The sequence below is a fragment of the Dermochelys coriacea genome, chromosome 9 (assembly GCF_009764565.3).
Source record: "Dermochelys coriacea isolate rDerCor1 chromosome 9, rDerCor1.pri.v4, whole genome shotgun sequence".
Classification (NCBI taxonomy): Eukaryota; Metazoa; Chordata; order Testudines; family Dermochelyidae; genus Dermochelys; species Dermochelys coriacea.
Genome location: NC_050076.1, coordinates 50,348,427 through 50,364,578, shown reverse-complemented (window position 1 = coordinate 50,364,578; position 16,152 = coordinate 50,348,427). Strand labels below are relative to the sequence as shown.

Here is a 16,152-nt window from a genome sequence, read left to right as displayed (position 1 = left end):
TAGAAAGTGGAAAGGAAGAAAATATTGAAAACTCAAATTCCATCCTTTTCTGGACTAACTCATGTCCAGACCACTCTGAGTAAAAAGCGGGAGGGGAATAAACATGTAGACCATTGCCTTAGGAGCAACCGCCATAATGGCTGTGACACTCTATACCTCAGAGGAGTGCCCTGTAACCCCCATATTCCTCATTTATATACAATTGTGATCTTGCATATAAAGAAGGCCATGTAAGGTATCGGGGAAAGGTTATGATCTGCTGAAAGTCACTGTTCTGTGTAAATATGTACATCATTAGTACAGATGAAGTGATGAGATTGTGTTTAATGTTTGTCAGTAACACATACTGTAAATTAGGGAATCTGCCAGTTATTAGCTCCCAGAGACAACAGCAAGGAAAGTAACCAACGCCCGGGTGGGGGTGTCAAAACCACTGACCAGCAAGGGAGTTACAATTCAATGACTCACCTGCATAAGGCCACACCAGGGGAATTGCTCAACCTTGCCTGGGGACTCAGCAATGCCACCAGACATTCCTGGACTTGTGTTCTCCAAGCACATGGACTAAGGGTATAAAACATAACAGTGCCCCCATGCTTGGTCTTTCTCCTTCCCACACCTACGCAGCAAGCAACAAGGACACTCAGAAGACTGAAGACTCCAACACAGGAGACTGGCCCAGGTTTCAAGGGTGAAACCGGTGTTCTATGAACTGCAATATCCAGTGGGGTGAGAAAAACCGCTTAATCTAGATGTTGCCTGGTCTAATAGGGTTGAGAGTTAGACTGCATGCTTATATTTTCTTTTGGTAACCACTGACTTTTTGCCTATGACTTATAATCACTTAAAATCTATCTTTTGTAGTCAATAAATTTATTTAACTGTTTATCTTTACCAGTGAGTTTGCCAGAAGCGTTTGGTAAGGGTTTTGCTCACATTTACAAAGGCTGGTATATATCCACTTTCCATCGATGAAGTGGTGAACCAATTAATAAACGTGCACTGTTCATCTTGAGCAGTGCAGGGCAGTATATTCCTGAAGTACAAGGCTGGGAGGTGGAGGGATTCTGCTGGTGCCTTTCGCTGTGTGATTCATGAGTAGCTCTGGGAGCATTCACGCAATCTGGCTGGGTGAGGGGCTTCACATGCGGTTGTGCCGAGTGATAACAGCACCTGGAAGGATTTGCTGTTTGTCACTAGCAAATCATTGTGAGAGACAGACCAGGCTGGAGAGTTGGGGGGCACAGTGGTCCCACAGTCCCAGGCTGCACCCCAGGGATCCCGTCACAATGGCCACATACATTCACTTTATATTTCCTTCCCCCCAATTGGAAACAGAAAAATGTTTGTGGAACTCACTAGAACAGCGATTAGCTCATACGCATAAGCTTGACTTAGTGGTTTGTGGTTGCCAAGTTTGCCGAATGGTAAATTGCTACATTTCTCTTGCCCCTAGAATTCCTGATTAATGGCACTTAGGAGAAGAGGAACTCTCTTACAGAGCTGCATCTATCACAGTAACCCCTCCACCACCTCCTAGAGCACAGTTTAAATACAGACATTTACCAGGACTGCAGGGTTTAAAGGCAGGGCATTTTTATTAGAGAATGTAGTTGCACAGGAGCATTGCACACAAGTTCGTTTACTCACAAATATATGCTCTTTTGCAGTTTCAGCTCCTTTCAAGGGCTGAGTGTGTTTCATGCAGTCATACCACCCACTTTGCTTATAATCCAGGAGATCCTGAGGGGGTTAGGGATTTGTCTAAAAGTTTATTTTTACTGATACTAAATTTAAACTCAAATAAATTAGCTATTTCCCTTATAATGTTGAAGAGGCATTTTGAGAAATGCTGAGTTTGGATACGTGACATGTTCTGTATTCCCTTGGTCAATCTGTCCAAGGAATAAAAATGAACATATTATAGGTTCCAATTATTTGGATAAGCTTTGGCTGCAGACACAGTCACCTTGGGGTTAGTACAGATGTCTCAACTTCCTGTGTTTGGCTCGAGTGAAGTACATGGAATTGACAGCACAGTTTACAGCTTTCAGTGCATCCCACTGGACAAGAACTCTAACAGTGATCTCTGTGGTGTTCCTTGTGTTTTGTTAGAAGAAACAAAGGAAAATAAGCCAGCAGAGAGACTACTACAGATTCCACATGGTTACAAACTCAGTAAAGCCATCTGACACAAAGTGATATGTCCCAAAGGATTTTGGGAAGGAAATGATGGCAATGGGCAGCAAATCCAGCCTAGTAGGGCAGGCCCCATAGCCAATAAACTCACGCTCCGGGATTGATGGTAGGAGCCTTCTCAGAATGTTCTTATGCAACCATGGAAGGACTGCACCCATGATCTGGCAAGGGGAGGCTACTCTTCTGTCAGTGGAGGGGGAGTGAGATGCAGCTGGAAATTCTCATTCTGGAAGACACTGTTCAGTGCAGGGTCACCATGAGAGGCATTGAGGAGCCCATGTTTTTCACCACCATGAGTTCGAGACAATTCTGTCAGGAGAGCTAACTGCAAGACAAAAAGAAATACACCACTAAATACACAAAAGCCTGAGCAATCTTTAGGGAAGCATTTAATTTAAAGGGTGTGTGAGTGTGTGAGCGCATGGACAGTATGGGATCCCTCCACCTGTCCCCTTCCTTTTACAAGATATTTGAGTAACAATGATACAATTAAGACAAAGGGGATACATGTTCACCCACTGTGAAACTCATTGCAGCAGGATATTACTGAGGCAAATGGATTAGTATGAAACACTGGTTGAACCCTTAACTACGGAGAAAGTGCTCACAATGCCACAATGAGAATAGCAGTGACAGCAGGACAAAGTTACAAGGGATTTTCACCCTCTGATTCACAGTATGAGGTGATCACTAGCTGGAGGCAAAAAGGAGTCTTTTGTGGGGTAGTATTGCTCACTGACACTTGTTTTTGAAGATTTTTATACCTTTCCTCTGAGTCATGTGACATTGGCCGCTGTCCAGAACAGGATCCAGAACAGGACTATTTTTGTATGGCAATCTTATGTTCCTAAGCACTGATCAAGAAGGGAGGGTTCTCACCTTCACCCTCTCTGCAATGTACCTCATTTTAGATGGATAGCCCCTCCCCCCAAGAATTATGTGAAAGACAGAAAGCAATCTATCGGGGTGAGCTGTGCCTATATTAGTGCAAGGACCCTGCAATAATTCCAATTGTCAGAAGGATTTTATATGGCAAAACACTGTTTTGAAATGAATTTGGATGTTAATATTTTTTATTGTGGTAATTTGTATATTTGAATTTTGGTACGTGGGAGATGGCCCTTTGAAAACAGGGTGAGGGCACTTAAATGCAGAATGGAGCTGAAGGTGATAGCAGTCTGTGGGAAATTTTGCCTGTGTCTTGAGAGTGGAAGATCCTGCCTACGTAAGCTCCAAAAAGATCAGAATTTGATTTAATAAACCTTATCTTTCCATATTGCAGCAGCATTGAAAGAAGCTCTTGGGAAGAGTCGGCACCCAGACTGCCAGCTTCAACTGATGGCACAGAGTCGGGTACAATTTGATTCACCAATTAAAAAGAAGAGATGAAGACACTTTACCCTGGAGGTTCCTCGATAGAGTCGACAGAGTTGGTCAAAAGCCTGGATTTGCTGAGAATCCAACAGGGACTCTGTACTTGTCTAAGACACAAAGTTACAAGGTTACAAAAAATTAGAGACATAAAATCAAATAACCAAAATTTAAAACCTATATAGCTAGGTATTTACACTGGCTCACTATCATGGGATCTGAGCACCTAGGCTACAGTTTGGTACCTTGTTAAAAAAGGGAACATGCTTGTTTTGCTTTATGTCACCTTTCTATGCAAAAAGAGTAATAAAGACTGAACCACACAACACAAAGCTCTAAATATATTAAGGGGTTATGGTGACATCATAAACCATTGTAATATGTACTTAGCACTATACTGTGCTTAATTCTTATTTCTAAATAAGAATATTACAGATATTAATTAATAATCTGGTAAGAGGCAGGGGGATAGCCTGTCCAGAATTATTGTACCCTTGCTTGGTTAGAATATTAAAATGTTTCTGTTTTGTATTCCAAAACAATAAGATTAACAATAGGATCTACTGAAAGCTAATGATGCTGGATCAGCATTAATGAGGATTCCCATCAGCTGCTAGTTTCTGAAATTTACTTTTACAAAACAATATATAAAATATTCATGCTAAAATATTTTCACTAAGTTCTCAAATGTGCAAAAAATATTTTTATGCAGGATTTTATTTATATAGAGTCATTATAACAATACAACTAATGTTTATTTATTGAGTCACTTTAATATGAACTTACCTTGAATCTCTTTGGGTAAGAAAACAGGAGTCACAGTAGTGGCTCAAGACAAATTACAAAAAGAGAACTAATATTACCTCTGAAAGAATGAAGTTGATGGCAGTTTTGCCATTGACTTCAATGGAGCCAGGATTTCAGCCCTAGTGTATTATTCTGACAATACCAAGCACTGACACTTGACTCTTTGTGGTTGTGCATTTTTAGTGACGGTTATACAAAGGTACATTGCAGAAGTAGTGAGTGCATCTTCCTGAATCAGAGCCTTATGCACTCAACATCACAGTATGTTAATCACTTAAGTACATTTAACATCTTAACTTATTTTGTATTTATTACCAAAGTTATTTTGTGCTTAGACAGCACCTTCAAATGTTTTGCAAACCTTAAGTTTCAAAACGCTGCTGAGAGTAAGCATGGAACACACTGACACTTCACATGCATGTAACCCAGGGCACAGAGGTTGTAACCTTCCCAGAGTCATACAGCAGATCAATGGCTATGCTGAGAAAAGAACCTGGGAGCTCCCAGTCTCCTGTTCTAACCGCAGGACTACAATCGTTCCCAAATGAAAATACTTAAGCAATTCTTTACTTAAAGTAGCAAGTCAGTAACTACTGTATTAAAGGTTTCAGAGTAGCAGCCGTGTTAGTCTGTAGCCGCAAGAAGGAAAGTAGTACTTGTGGCACCTTAGAGACTAACAAATTTATTTCACCATGAACTTTCATGAGCTACAGCTCACTTCACCGGATGCATGCAGTAGAAAATACAGTGGAGAGATTTATATACACAGAGAACATGAAACAATGGGTGTTACCATATACACTGTAACAAGAGTGATCAGGTAAGATGAGGTATTACCAGCAGGAGAGCGGGGAGTGGGGGGAGAACCTTTTGTAGTGATAATCAAGGTGGGCCATTTCCAGCAGTTGACAAGAACGTCTGAGGAACTGTAGGGGGGGAAATAAACATGGGGAAATAGTTTTACTTTGTGTAATGACCCATCCACTCCCAGTCTTTATTCAAGCCTAAGCTAATTGTATCCAGTTTGCAAATTAATTCCAATTCAGCAGTCTCTCGTTGGAGTCTGTTTTTGAAGTTTTTTTGTTAAAGAATTGCCACTTTTAGGTCTGTAATTGAGTGACCAAAGAGATTGAAGTGTTCTCCGACTGGTTTTTGAATTTATAATTCTTGACGTCTGATTTGTGTCCATTTATTCTTTTACGTAGAGACTGTCCACTTTGGCCAATGTACATGGCAGGGGGCATTGCTGGCACATGACAGCATGTATCACATTGGTAGATGTGAAGGTGAATGAGCCTCTGATAGTGTGGCTGATGTGATATCTACCTATCAGAGGCCCCTTCACATCTACCAATGTGATACATGCCATCATGTGCCAGCAATGCCCCTCTGCCATGTACATTGGCCAAAGTGGACAGTCTCTACGTAAAAGAATAAATGGACACAAATCAGACGTCAAGAATTATAAATTCAAAAACCAGTTGGAGAACACTTCAATCTCTTTGGTCACTCAACTACAGACCTAAAAGTGGCAATTCTTCAACAAAAAAAACTTCAAAAACAGACTCCAACGAGAGACTGCTAATTGGAATTAATTTGCAAACTGGATACAATTAGCTTAGGCTTGAATTAAGACTGGGAGTGGATGGGTCATTACACAAAGTAAAACCATTTCCCCATGTTTATTTCCCTCCCTACTGTTCCTCACACGTTCTTGTCAACTGCTGGAAATGGCCCACCTTGATTATCACTACAAAAGGTTCTCCCCCCCACCCCCCGCTCTCCTGCTGGTAATACTCACCTTACCTGATTACTCTTGTTACAGTGTGTATGGTAACACCCATTGCTTCATGTTCTCTGTGTATATAAATCTCCGCACTGTATTTTCCACTGCATGCAGCCGACAAAGTGAGCTGTAGCTCATGAAAGCTCATGCTCAAATAAATTTATTAGTCTCTAAGGTGCCACAAGTACTCCTTTTCTTTTTACTGTATTAAAGCCAATATTCATGAAAAGCTGGGCACCAACTAGGGCACACAATCTGGTTTTAATGAATAGCGTATTAGTTTTTATTGTATTAGAACAGTTAGGCTAAAGTTCAGGCTAGCAGTTGTTGGATGTCTAGGCTTGCCAAGGGCAGCAATAGAGGAAAGACCCCTGAACTCTCATCACCTCAAAGGGTAGGAACCTCATCTGCCCAGATACACCTAGTTACTCCTGTAACATCCTCTTGGAGGCCAACCCTTCCCTTTCTCCCAAAGAGCATGAAGGCCAGGCGCCTGCTGGAGAAACTGTGCTGCAGGACAGAGTTACTGCTTTGCCTGAGGACATGTCTCCTCAGCCTCTAACTTGGTTTTGAATTACTACCCAATAAGGAGAGGAGAGAAGGCCCCAGCACCCTCTTGCAAAGTCAATTAAGCCTGAAAAAGGCCCAAAAACTACCTTGGGAAGAAAGAATTCCATTTGGTCAGAGGCTGGGGCACTAACTACTGAGGAGCAGGTGGTGGGCAGGTCCCACTCATGCACACAGCACTACCCAACACTGAAGAGCTATTCCTGATGCTAATAGGGAATGCAGTCTGATGCCTCTAGCTGCTGTGGCATTTCAAGGAGATGGAAAGCAATGTTGTATTATGTTTGTATAATGCTCTCTACTGTTGACAGTATTCTATTACCCACTGTACAACTTGTGCCAACATGGCAGCATCCTGAACACTACACAATACCTGCCTCCATCACAATCATAAATGAGTACATTTCTTTTACCCTGTGTCCTTTTGTCTCTTTTACAATCTTTTCTTATCTTCTCCTCTTACTGGTTTTCCTGAACTCTTTGTAAGATTTATTTTCCTTTTCTCTTTCATCTGTTCTCTTGTGTCCCACTATGTTTCGTTATTGTGTGCTTTTATATTTACTTTGCTCCACTCCTGCTCTGAGCAAAGCAGTGGACAGGGCAGGATGTCTGTATGCACATAAGAGCTGTCATTATCGCACTCAGACAGCTTATTCATTTCAACTTGCTCTGTGATGAATGGCTGGGGAAGAATTGCTGCCTAGAAGCACAATGCAATTGTGAAATGTGAAATCCTGTATGCATAGTATTGCTGTCTGAAGAACCACATTAAGCTAGTGAAGAGGTCTGAATTTTGAACAAACCTGCCTTCAAGAGGCTGATTCAGTTTCTTATGAATTCTAACACTGCAGATTAAGACCTGTAATAGATCACTCACGCCAAAGTGCTGTTTTATAATTTGGTGACAAACTGAAATTGACGATATAATATTCCTGACTCATTTCCTTTTTCCTTCATGTTTGAAATGTAACTATTTACACCGTAAAATGTTACTGTCAATAACTGTTGGACAAAGAACCAATAGATTTAATTTGCTGCACACATTACAGAATATTTTTTGATGAAGGTAAATTTAGAAATAAAGAGATCCTAAAAAAGTAGGGTTTACACATCTACTCTTAGATAGACATGTTATGTAGTGGTGTTTCACTTCAGTAATGGCTAGGCTTGGAAGGATTAGATTTTTAATTAGTAAATGTCAATTTCACCACAATTTCCATCCTTAAGTGAAATTTACAAAGAAAAATGCTGCTTGAGAACTTAGGAGCGTTTGATTTAAGGATATTTACTTTGTATATTTTGATGGGATGTTGATAAGCTTTATAACTGTTCATCAGAATTTTAGCTTTTTGAATTTCAACATCTACGGTCAATAAATAATTATTTTCTGACCTTCTCCCATTATCTGATTGCTCCCCCATAATTTCCCAGGACTGTGAAAATTTAAATCAATAAAAGTAGAAAAAATACTTAAAACCCATAATTTTGCACAAGTGTGAAACTTTTATTTGATAAGAACTGAAAAAATGCTTAAAACTAATATCCTTCAAAATTATAAAAAAAAATAAATTCTGCTAAGCCTACTAATTACCTATGCCACTTGTAGAGGAAAAGAAAGGATAACAAGGAAAGCTGATCATTTACTCTTCTCAGTCATTCAAAGACAAGAAAATGTAACATAATTGCATCCACTTTGCCATTTCTCCACTTGTCTGTATGTAACTATCAGATTGTTCTCACGATTGATGAGTTGAAATATTGCAGGCAACTTTTCCTGTTGTCTTGGAAACAAGCTACGTGGGTCCTTTTCCTTTTTTAACCATATAACTAAAGGAATGTTTTTCATTGTGATAGGGAGTCTCTCTTAGCAAGTCTGACACCTGTGTTGGTGCACAGAGGTTAAACATCTAGTTTCACACTGAAATGTAGTTTCTGCCTCAAATGCCTCGGGCTGGCTGGGCAGCCAATTACTGCCCACTTTGCAACTCCATGTGAACTCAACAACATAGACGTTCCCTCAGACAGGGTTTTGCAGCCTAGAAACAATCCAGAACAGAGTGCTAGTTGAGTCAGTGGTGGGTTTAAAAGGTCTGGTTGATTTTGCAAAAAGGAAGAAAAACAAATTCTCTGTTCCACATTTTCAATTCCAGGCTCCCCATTTCCTACTCAGATCATGGTGCCCAGGTCACCATCAAGGCAAGGATATTTTCTGTAGTATGTTTTTTGTATGTTTTTTCTCTAGTAGTCATAGCACCGCTATGCTAAACCTGCAATTATCCTTGATTCCACAGCTGCACAACCCATCACCAGCTAGAGCCAGAGCAGAGCAGCAACATACAGTAGTTATAAGTAGGGGTACTTAGATCTAGTGGCATGATTATTAACCTATAGAAGTACTTCTTTCAGGAACCATACCTTCCAGAAAGATTGTCACCATATCAACTAACGAGTGTTTCAAAGGATATCATGCTATTCCCAAAGTGCCACTTGCAGAGGCAGTCAGTCCGTCCATTCAGGAACAGCAGAGTGTATGATAATCGGAAGTGGGAGGTGAGGTGAGGACTGATTAAGTCCTTGGTCTACAACCCCACCACACCCTAGCCTGGAATCCTTACACTTTCAGGTCTGTATCCTGCCTCTGCTGGGGTGGGAGGCAGAAGGCTGTAATGGAGCTGGTTGAGAATCCCTGATTCTGGAGCTGAGGCTGCAATAGCCTTGATATAGATTACAGCAGTTGGCTGATGATGGCCCCCAAGGGACCATGCCCCAGCTAAGAGTTGCTGGAGTGCATTGCTCTTCTATTCCCGGGGCTGCAAAATGTGGGCAGCATGGAGCCAGAGATGAAGCGCTCTCTGCCCACCTGTGGTGAGGGAATCCCCAGCTGGAGAGATCTGGCCTCTTTCCATCCTCTTCAAACTATTAGAGGGGCTTGGTGACTCCAACTACAAGCACATTATGACAGCCTCTTCAACCTAGAAACTGCAGACAAAAGAGACCTACTGGGCGAAATACAGATAAGAAGCACAAGGAGTCAGCATGATTGGCACTGGTTTCTGCACATCAGTGGCTTAACCATTGACAAGTTTTCTGTGGGCTCTGCAGTAAAGGACTTGAGTTCTGAGGAGAGATTTGAAGAAGGATAACAAGCTAGCTTGGTGGATGTTTACGTGGAGCATCTCCCAAGTGTGAGGGGCAGCATGGGAGAAAGCACACAGGTATTTGTTTGAAAATTAACAAGTGGGCCGTGGAGGCTGACTTCATTGGCCAGTCAGAGGTAAGCGTCAATATCTTGATAGTAAATAAGAAATGGTAGTTAGGGTGGGGTTGAACAGGAAGGACCTTGAAAGTGAATATAAGCAGTATTTGATGCAGTAGAGAAAAGGGGGAGCCAGTGGAGGGATGCAAAAATGACATGATCACAGTGACAGCTTAGGAAAATGATCTTTACAGCAACATTCTGCATGGATCTGAGCAGTTTGCAGTGTTGTTGTAGCTGTGTTGGTCCCAGGATATGAGAGAGACAAGGTGGGTGAGGTAATATATTTTATTGGTACAACTTCTGTTCAACCAAACTTTCGAGCTACACAGACGTCTTCTTCAGGATATGTGCAGGACAAGATTGCATTTGTCAAGGGCATAGAGAAGGATGTTGCAGTAATAGAGATGCGAGATGATGAGAGCTTGGATGAGAGTTTTAGTAGTGTGGATGAATAGAAAAGGCTGTATCTTAAACACGTTATGCAGAAATTAGAAAAGATTAGACAGCCTGGATGTGAGAATGTAGAGAGCAGTGCGAGTCAAAGATAACACCCAAGTTACAGGCTTGAGTGACAGGCAGGATGGTGGTGGTGTCCCCAGTGATAGAAAAAGGAGGTAGCACTGAGGACTTGGGGAAAGAGATTAGGAGCTCTGTTTTAGCCATTGACCTTGCACTGATGGCAAGACATTCACCAGATGTCAGAGACATGAGAGGCTGAGATTTTAGTTTAGTTTGGACAGAAGGAAACAGGTGTGGAGTAGAGAGATAGATCTGTGAATAATCAGCAAAGAGATGGTAGTTGAATGTATGTTTGTGGATGAGATTACCCAGAGATAAGGTGCACAGGAAAAAGAGAGGGGACCCAGGCCAGAGCCCTCTGCAAACCCCACAGAAAGTTGATTGGTGGATAAGGAGGAGCCTCTGAGGAACATGCTGAAGGGGTAATTAGAGAGGTAGGAGGATAACTAGGTGATGGCAGAGGGTGAAGCCAAGGAAGGACAAGACTTCAAGAAAAGCATGATCAATGGTATCAGAGGCAGCTGACAGGTCGATGAGGATGAGGATGGAGTACTGAGTCTGCGCTTTGGCTAAGAAGAGGTCAAGACATTGACAAGAGCACTTTCAGTGGAGTGCAAGAGGCAGAAGTTGGAGTAGAGAGAGTCTAGGATGGAACTGGAAGAGAGGAACTCCAGACAGCGATTGTGAGCAGCATGTTCAATGAGCCTAGAGATGAAATGGAAAAGGGAGGGAGGCGATAGTTGGAGAGGGAAATAGGGCAAGGGTGGGAGTTGGTGGGTGGGGTTTTTTTTTTTTTTGTTTTGTTTTGTTTTTTTTGAGATGGGAGTCTAAAGCAGGGGTTCTCATGACAAATTTTTTGGTGACCTCAGAGTGCAGCCACCAACGCTTGATGGTGGCTGCTGTTAGGAATTTTAGTTAAAATTGTAATTAAGTTTAGGAAAGACAAAGAAATAAAAATGCACATATACAGGTCCAAATCGTTCCAATTTATTTATGCTGGGATTTTTTGCAGACTCAACAATAAAAATACCTCGTTATCCCTAGCCTGATTCTTGCTTGCATGCATATTTATACCTGCCTCTGGAAATTTCCGGTACATGCATCCGATGAAGTGGGTATTCACCCACGAAAGCTAATGCTCCAATACGTCTGTTAGTCTATAAGGTGCCACAGGAATCTTTGCCGCTTTTACAGATCCAGACTAACACAGCTACCCCTCTGATACTTGACACCATGCAAGGCACTGCATTTAGCCGTATGGAGTGGAAATCCATCAACCTCATGAAGAAACTTGTACAAGTACAGACAGATATCTTCCTTTCCAAATGCAAATGGATGGACATCATACCAAATGGACTGAAAGTGAAAAATCCATTGCTATCTACATACTGCACAGATCTCAGTGAGAGATTATGCAACACACTATCAAAGAAACTGAGGAACCACCTGATCAGCATCCTATACAGCAAACAGGAAAACATCAAAAAAAAAAAAAAGCTCTCCAACCTGGAGACTCTCATAAATAACCAACCTTCCATACAAACGGACTTTACTAAAATAAGACAGGAGATCTACATTACACACTTCATTTCTCGACAAAGGAAAAAGGACTGTAAGCTGTCTAAAATCCTACCTGCCACATGGGGCCACAACAGTAGTACCCCTAGCTCACCCAGCAATATCGTCAATCTATCCAGCTACACACTCAGCCCGGCAGAAGAGTCTGTCCTACCTTGGGGACTCTCTTTCTGCCCCGCCACCCCCAAAAACATGATATAGTTCTGTGGTGATCTGGAAGCCTACGTTCGCTGTCTCTGACTCAAAGAATACTTTCAAGATAACACTGAACAGTACACTGATACACAGATACCTCCCACCAACAGCACAAGAAGAAGAACTCCACATGGACTCCTCCTGAGGGTTGAAATGACAGTCCGGACCTATACATAGGATGCTTCTGCCAACGTGCACAGGCAGAAATTGTGGAAAAACAACATCGCTTGCCTCATAACCTAAGTCGTGCAGAACGCAATGCCATCCACACCCTCAGAAACAACCCTGACATTACAATCAAAGAGTCTGATAAAGGAGGTGCTGTTGTCATCATGAACAGGTCTAACTACCAAAAGGAGGCTGCCAGACAACTCTCCAATACCAAATTCTACAGGCCACTTTCCTCAGATCCCACTGAGGAATACACTAAGAAACTGCACCATCTACTCAGGACACTCCCTACGCTAACACAGGAACAAATCAACATACCTTTATAGCCCCAACTGGGGTTATTCTATCTACTACCCAAGATCCACAACCACGGAAATCCTGGACGCCCCATCATCTCGGGCATGGGCATTGGCACACTCACTGAAGGACTGTCCGGATATGTGGACTCTCTACTCAGACCCTACGCCATCAGCACTCCCAGCTGTCTACGTGGCACCGTTGATTTCCTGAGAAAACTACAATGAATTGGTGATCTTCCAGAAATCATCATCCTAGCCACCATGGATGTAGAAGCTCTCTACACAAACATCCCACACACAGATGGAATACAAACTGTCAGGAACAGTATCTCTGATGATGCCACAGCACAACTGGTTGCTGAGCTCTGTGACTTTATCCTCAAGCACAATTATTTCAAATTTGATGACAATATATACCTCCAGACCAGTGACACTGCTATGGGCACCCGCATGGCCCCACAATATGCCAACATTTTTATGGCTGACCTAGAACAACGCTTCCTCAGCTCTCATCCACTTACGCCCCTTTTCTACCTACGCTACATTGATGACATCTTCATCATCTGGACCCATGGGAAGGAAACCCTGGAAGAATTCCACCACGATTTCAATAGCTTCCACCCCACCATCAACCTCAGCCTGGACCAATCTACACGGGAGGTCCACTTCCTAGACACCATGGTGCAAATAAGTGACTGTCACGTTACCACCACCCTACACCGAAAACCCACCGACCACTATGCCTACCTTCATGCCTCCAGTTTCCATCCCGTACACACCACAAGATCCATTGTCTACAGCCAAGTGCTGAGGTACAACCGCATTTGCTCCAACCCCTCAGGCAAAGACCAACACCTACAAGATCTTCACCAAGTATTCTCAAAAGTACAATACCCACACGAGGAAATAAGGAAATAGACAACAGAGCCAGACGTATCCAGAAGCCTCTTGCTGCAAGACAAGCCCAAGAAAGAAACCAACAGAACTCCACTGGCCATCACATACAGTCCTCAGCTAGAACCTCTCCAACATCATCAGTGATCTCCAACCCATCCTGGACAACGATCCCTCACTTTCACAGGCCTTGGGAAGCAGGCCAGTCCTCGCTCACAGACAATCAGCCAACCTGAAGGATATTCTTACCAGCAACTACATACCACACCATAGTAACTCTAACTAAGGAACCAATCCATGCAACAAACCTCAATGCCAACTCTGCCCACATATCTACACCAGAGACACCATCACAGGACCTAACCAGATCAGCCACACCATCACCGGTTCATTCACCTGCACGTCCCCCAACGTAATCTACGCCATCATGTGCCAGCAATGTCCCTCTGCTATGTACATCGACCAAATTGGACAGTCCCTACGTAAAAGGATAAATGGACACAAATCAGATATTAGGAATGGCAATACACAAAAACCTCTTCAACCTCCCTGGACACACAATAGCAGATTTAAAGGTAGCCATCCTGCAGCAAAAAAAACTTGAGGACCAGACTTCAAAGAGAAACTGCTGAGGCTTCAGTTCATTTTCAAATTTGACACCATCAGCTCAGGATTAAACAAAGACTGTGAATGGCTAGCCAACTACAAAAGCAGTTTCTCCTCCCTTGGTGTTCACACCTCAACTGCTAGAAGAGAGATTCATCCTCCCTGATTGCACTAACCTCGTTATCCCTAGCCTGATTCTTGCTTGCATGCATATTTATACCTGCCTCTGGAAATTTCCACTACATGCATCTGACAAAGTGGGTATTCACCCACGAAAACTTATGCTCCAATAAGTCTGTTAGTCTATAAGGTGCCACAGGACTCTCTGCTGCTTTTAATAAAAATAATGTACACTTGTCTCTATTCTTTACTGGACTTAAACAGAACAGAAACATAAATAAGGTGTTTGTCTTGTCTTTTTTATTGTTTATGGTTGCTTTTTTTAAGACTTGCTAGCTAGTAAGTCTGCTGGTGTGAAAAGTGGTATTAAACAAAAATATCACTTTTCACAGCAGCAGACTTATTCAGCCCTAACAAGCCCAGGGACAAATTAAGCCCTGGATGGAGAGGTGGGTAGGGAGGCAGTGGGGGATCAGAGGCAATGGGGAGAATGGATACGAGGGCAGGGGAGGCAGTGAGGGTTGGGGGAGGGAGGGATGGAAGGAACATAAGGAAGGTGGGGAACTAACTGGCAACCTGCTCCTCCAGCACGTTTCTCTCCAGAAGGTGGCAGGACGCAACCCTGCTGGCAACCTCGGGGAAGGGCCACTGCTTTACCCCCTTCCCCCATCACTGTCCAGGAGGCTGTGGCTGCAAGAAAAGCCCCTGGTGGCTGCATTTGAGAAATGCTGGTCTAAAGCATGCTTGTATTGTGAAGGGCAGAGCCAGAGGAATGAGAGGTTAAGGAGAGGAGTAAAGAAAGGGATGAGAATGTTGGTGATACAAATTAAGTCAATGAACTCTCCTCCAAAAGCTGGGCATGCTGCTTCCATAGTGCTCCCAGGAGATGAGGAACAAACTGAAAGCCCAAAGCTGGACAGAGTAGGCTACTGGTTTGCCCATGATCACTAGGATGGCATGGAAAGCATCTTTTCAGTAAGAGATGCTAATGTGCCCATGAAACCTCAAGAACTTAATGTTTAGAAGTGCCCCATTTGTGTGTGATTGTCATGGGACAGACACATGCTCCAGCTGCAACACCAGAAGACAGGGTGTGGAGGCTTAGTGAGACACATTCACATATTGTGTCTGACTGTAGCCAATGCGACTTGGGCTGCCACTTGGGTTTTTAATCTGGGGCTTTCAGTGATAAAAGCATGAACCACCACCACTTGATCAAAAGGCCAAGGATTCTAGCTGGAAATTCAGAAGACGCACTAGGCTGGAGACTCAAAGTTCTGTGGATCAGCCACTGGGGGGAATGTGTAACATGCACTGAATGATAGGTGTCACAATATGACAAAGAGATATTAGGATGTCACAATACATATGCATGCCTGAAGCACACCACTACATGACAAGCCCTATGGTCACAGTGAGATATGGAGTGATGAGACCTTTATCCTCATGGGACTCCCAGAAGCAAGCCTATTTTAAATATATTACTGCTGACAACTTGTATTCCATGACAAACTTTGACTCTGCTCTTTTTTTCCAGCAAGGTAAAGTGAGTAGAAGAGTGTTGATGTTTGTAAGTGAACAGAGAAGTAGTAAACTTATCTGGCCTTGTACAAGTTAGGGTCTTTCCTTGATATTTGCAAAGACCAAAAAAAACCAAACAACACGTGTGTATAGAATTGCTCCTCTTCCTGGAACTAAAAACTCAGAGCTCCGCTTGATTGTGTCCTTCATTCTTTTCTTTTGTCCTTTTAGAAGTCTTAGGGGACACCAAGGCAGAAGCA

At 42.7% G+C, this 16,152-nt stretch overlaps 1 protein-coding gene across 6 annotated transcripts in view; it reads right to left on the bottom strand.

Annotated features, from left to right (window-relative positions):
- Positions 1-1,572: 1,572 nt before the first annotated feature.
- VPS8 (VPS8 subunit of CORVET complex) overlaps positions 1,573-16,152 on the bottom strand; it is a 229,976-nt gene continuing 215,396 nt past the window's right edge. For 5 of the 6 annotated variants that reach the window (XM_038417053.2, XM_038417055.2, XM_043492808.1 and 2 more), the window contains 2 exons: positions 3,600-3,680; positions 1,573-2,524 (listed from right to left, as the gene is read on the bottom strand). In XM_038417053.2, the coding sequence (XP_038272981.1) occupies positions 2,375-2,524; positions 3,600-3,680 (231 nt within the window). In that variant the 3' untranslated portion in view covers positions 1,573-2,374. The remainder of the gene's footprint in view (positions 2,525-3,599; positions 3,681-16,152) is intronic. The other variant, XM_043492809.1, reaches the window with a different exon arrangement.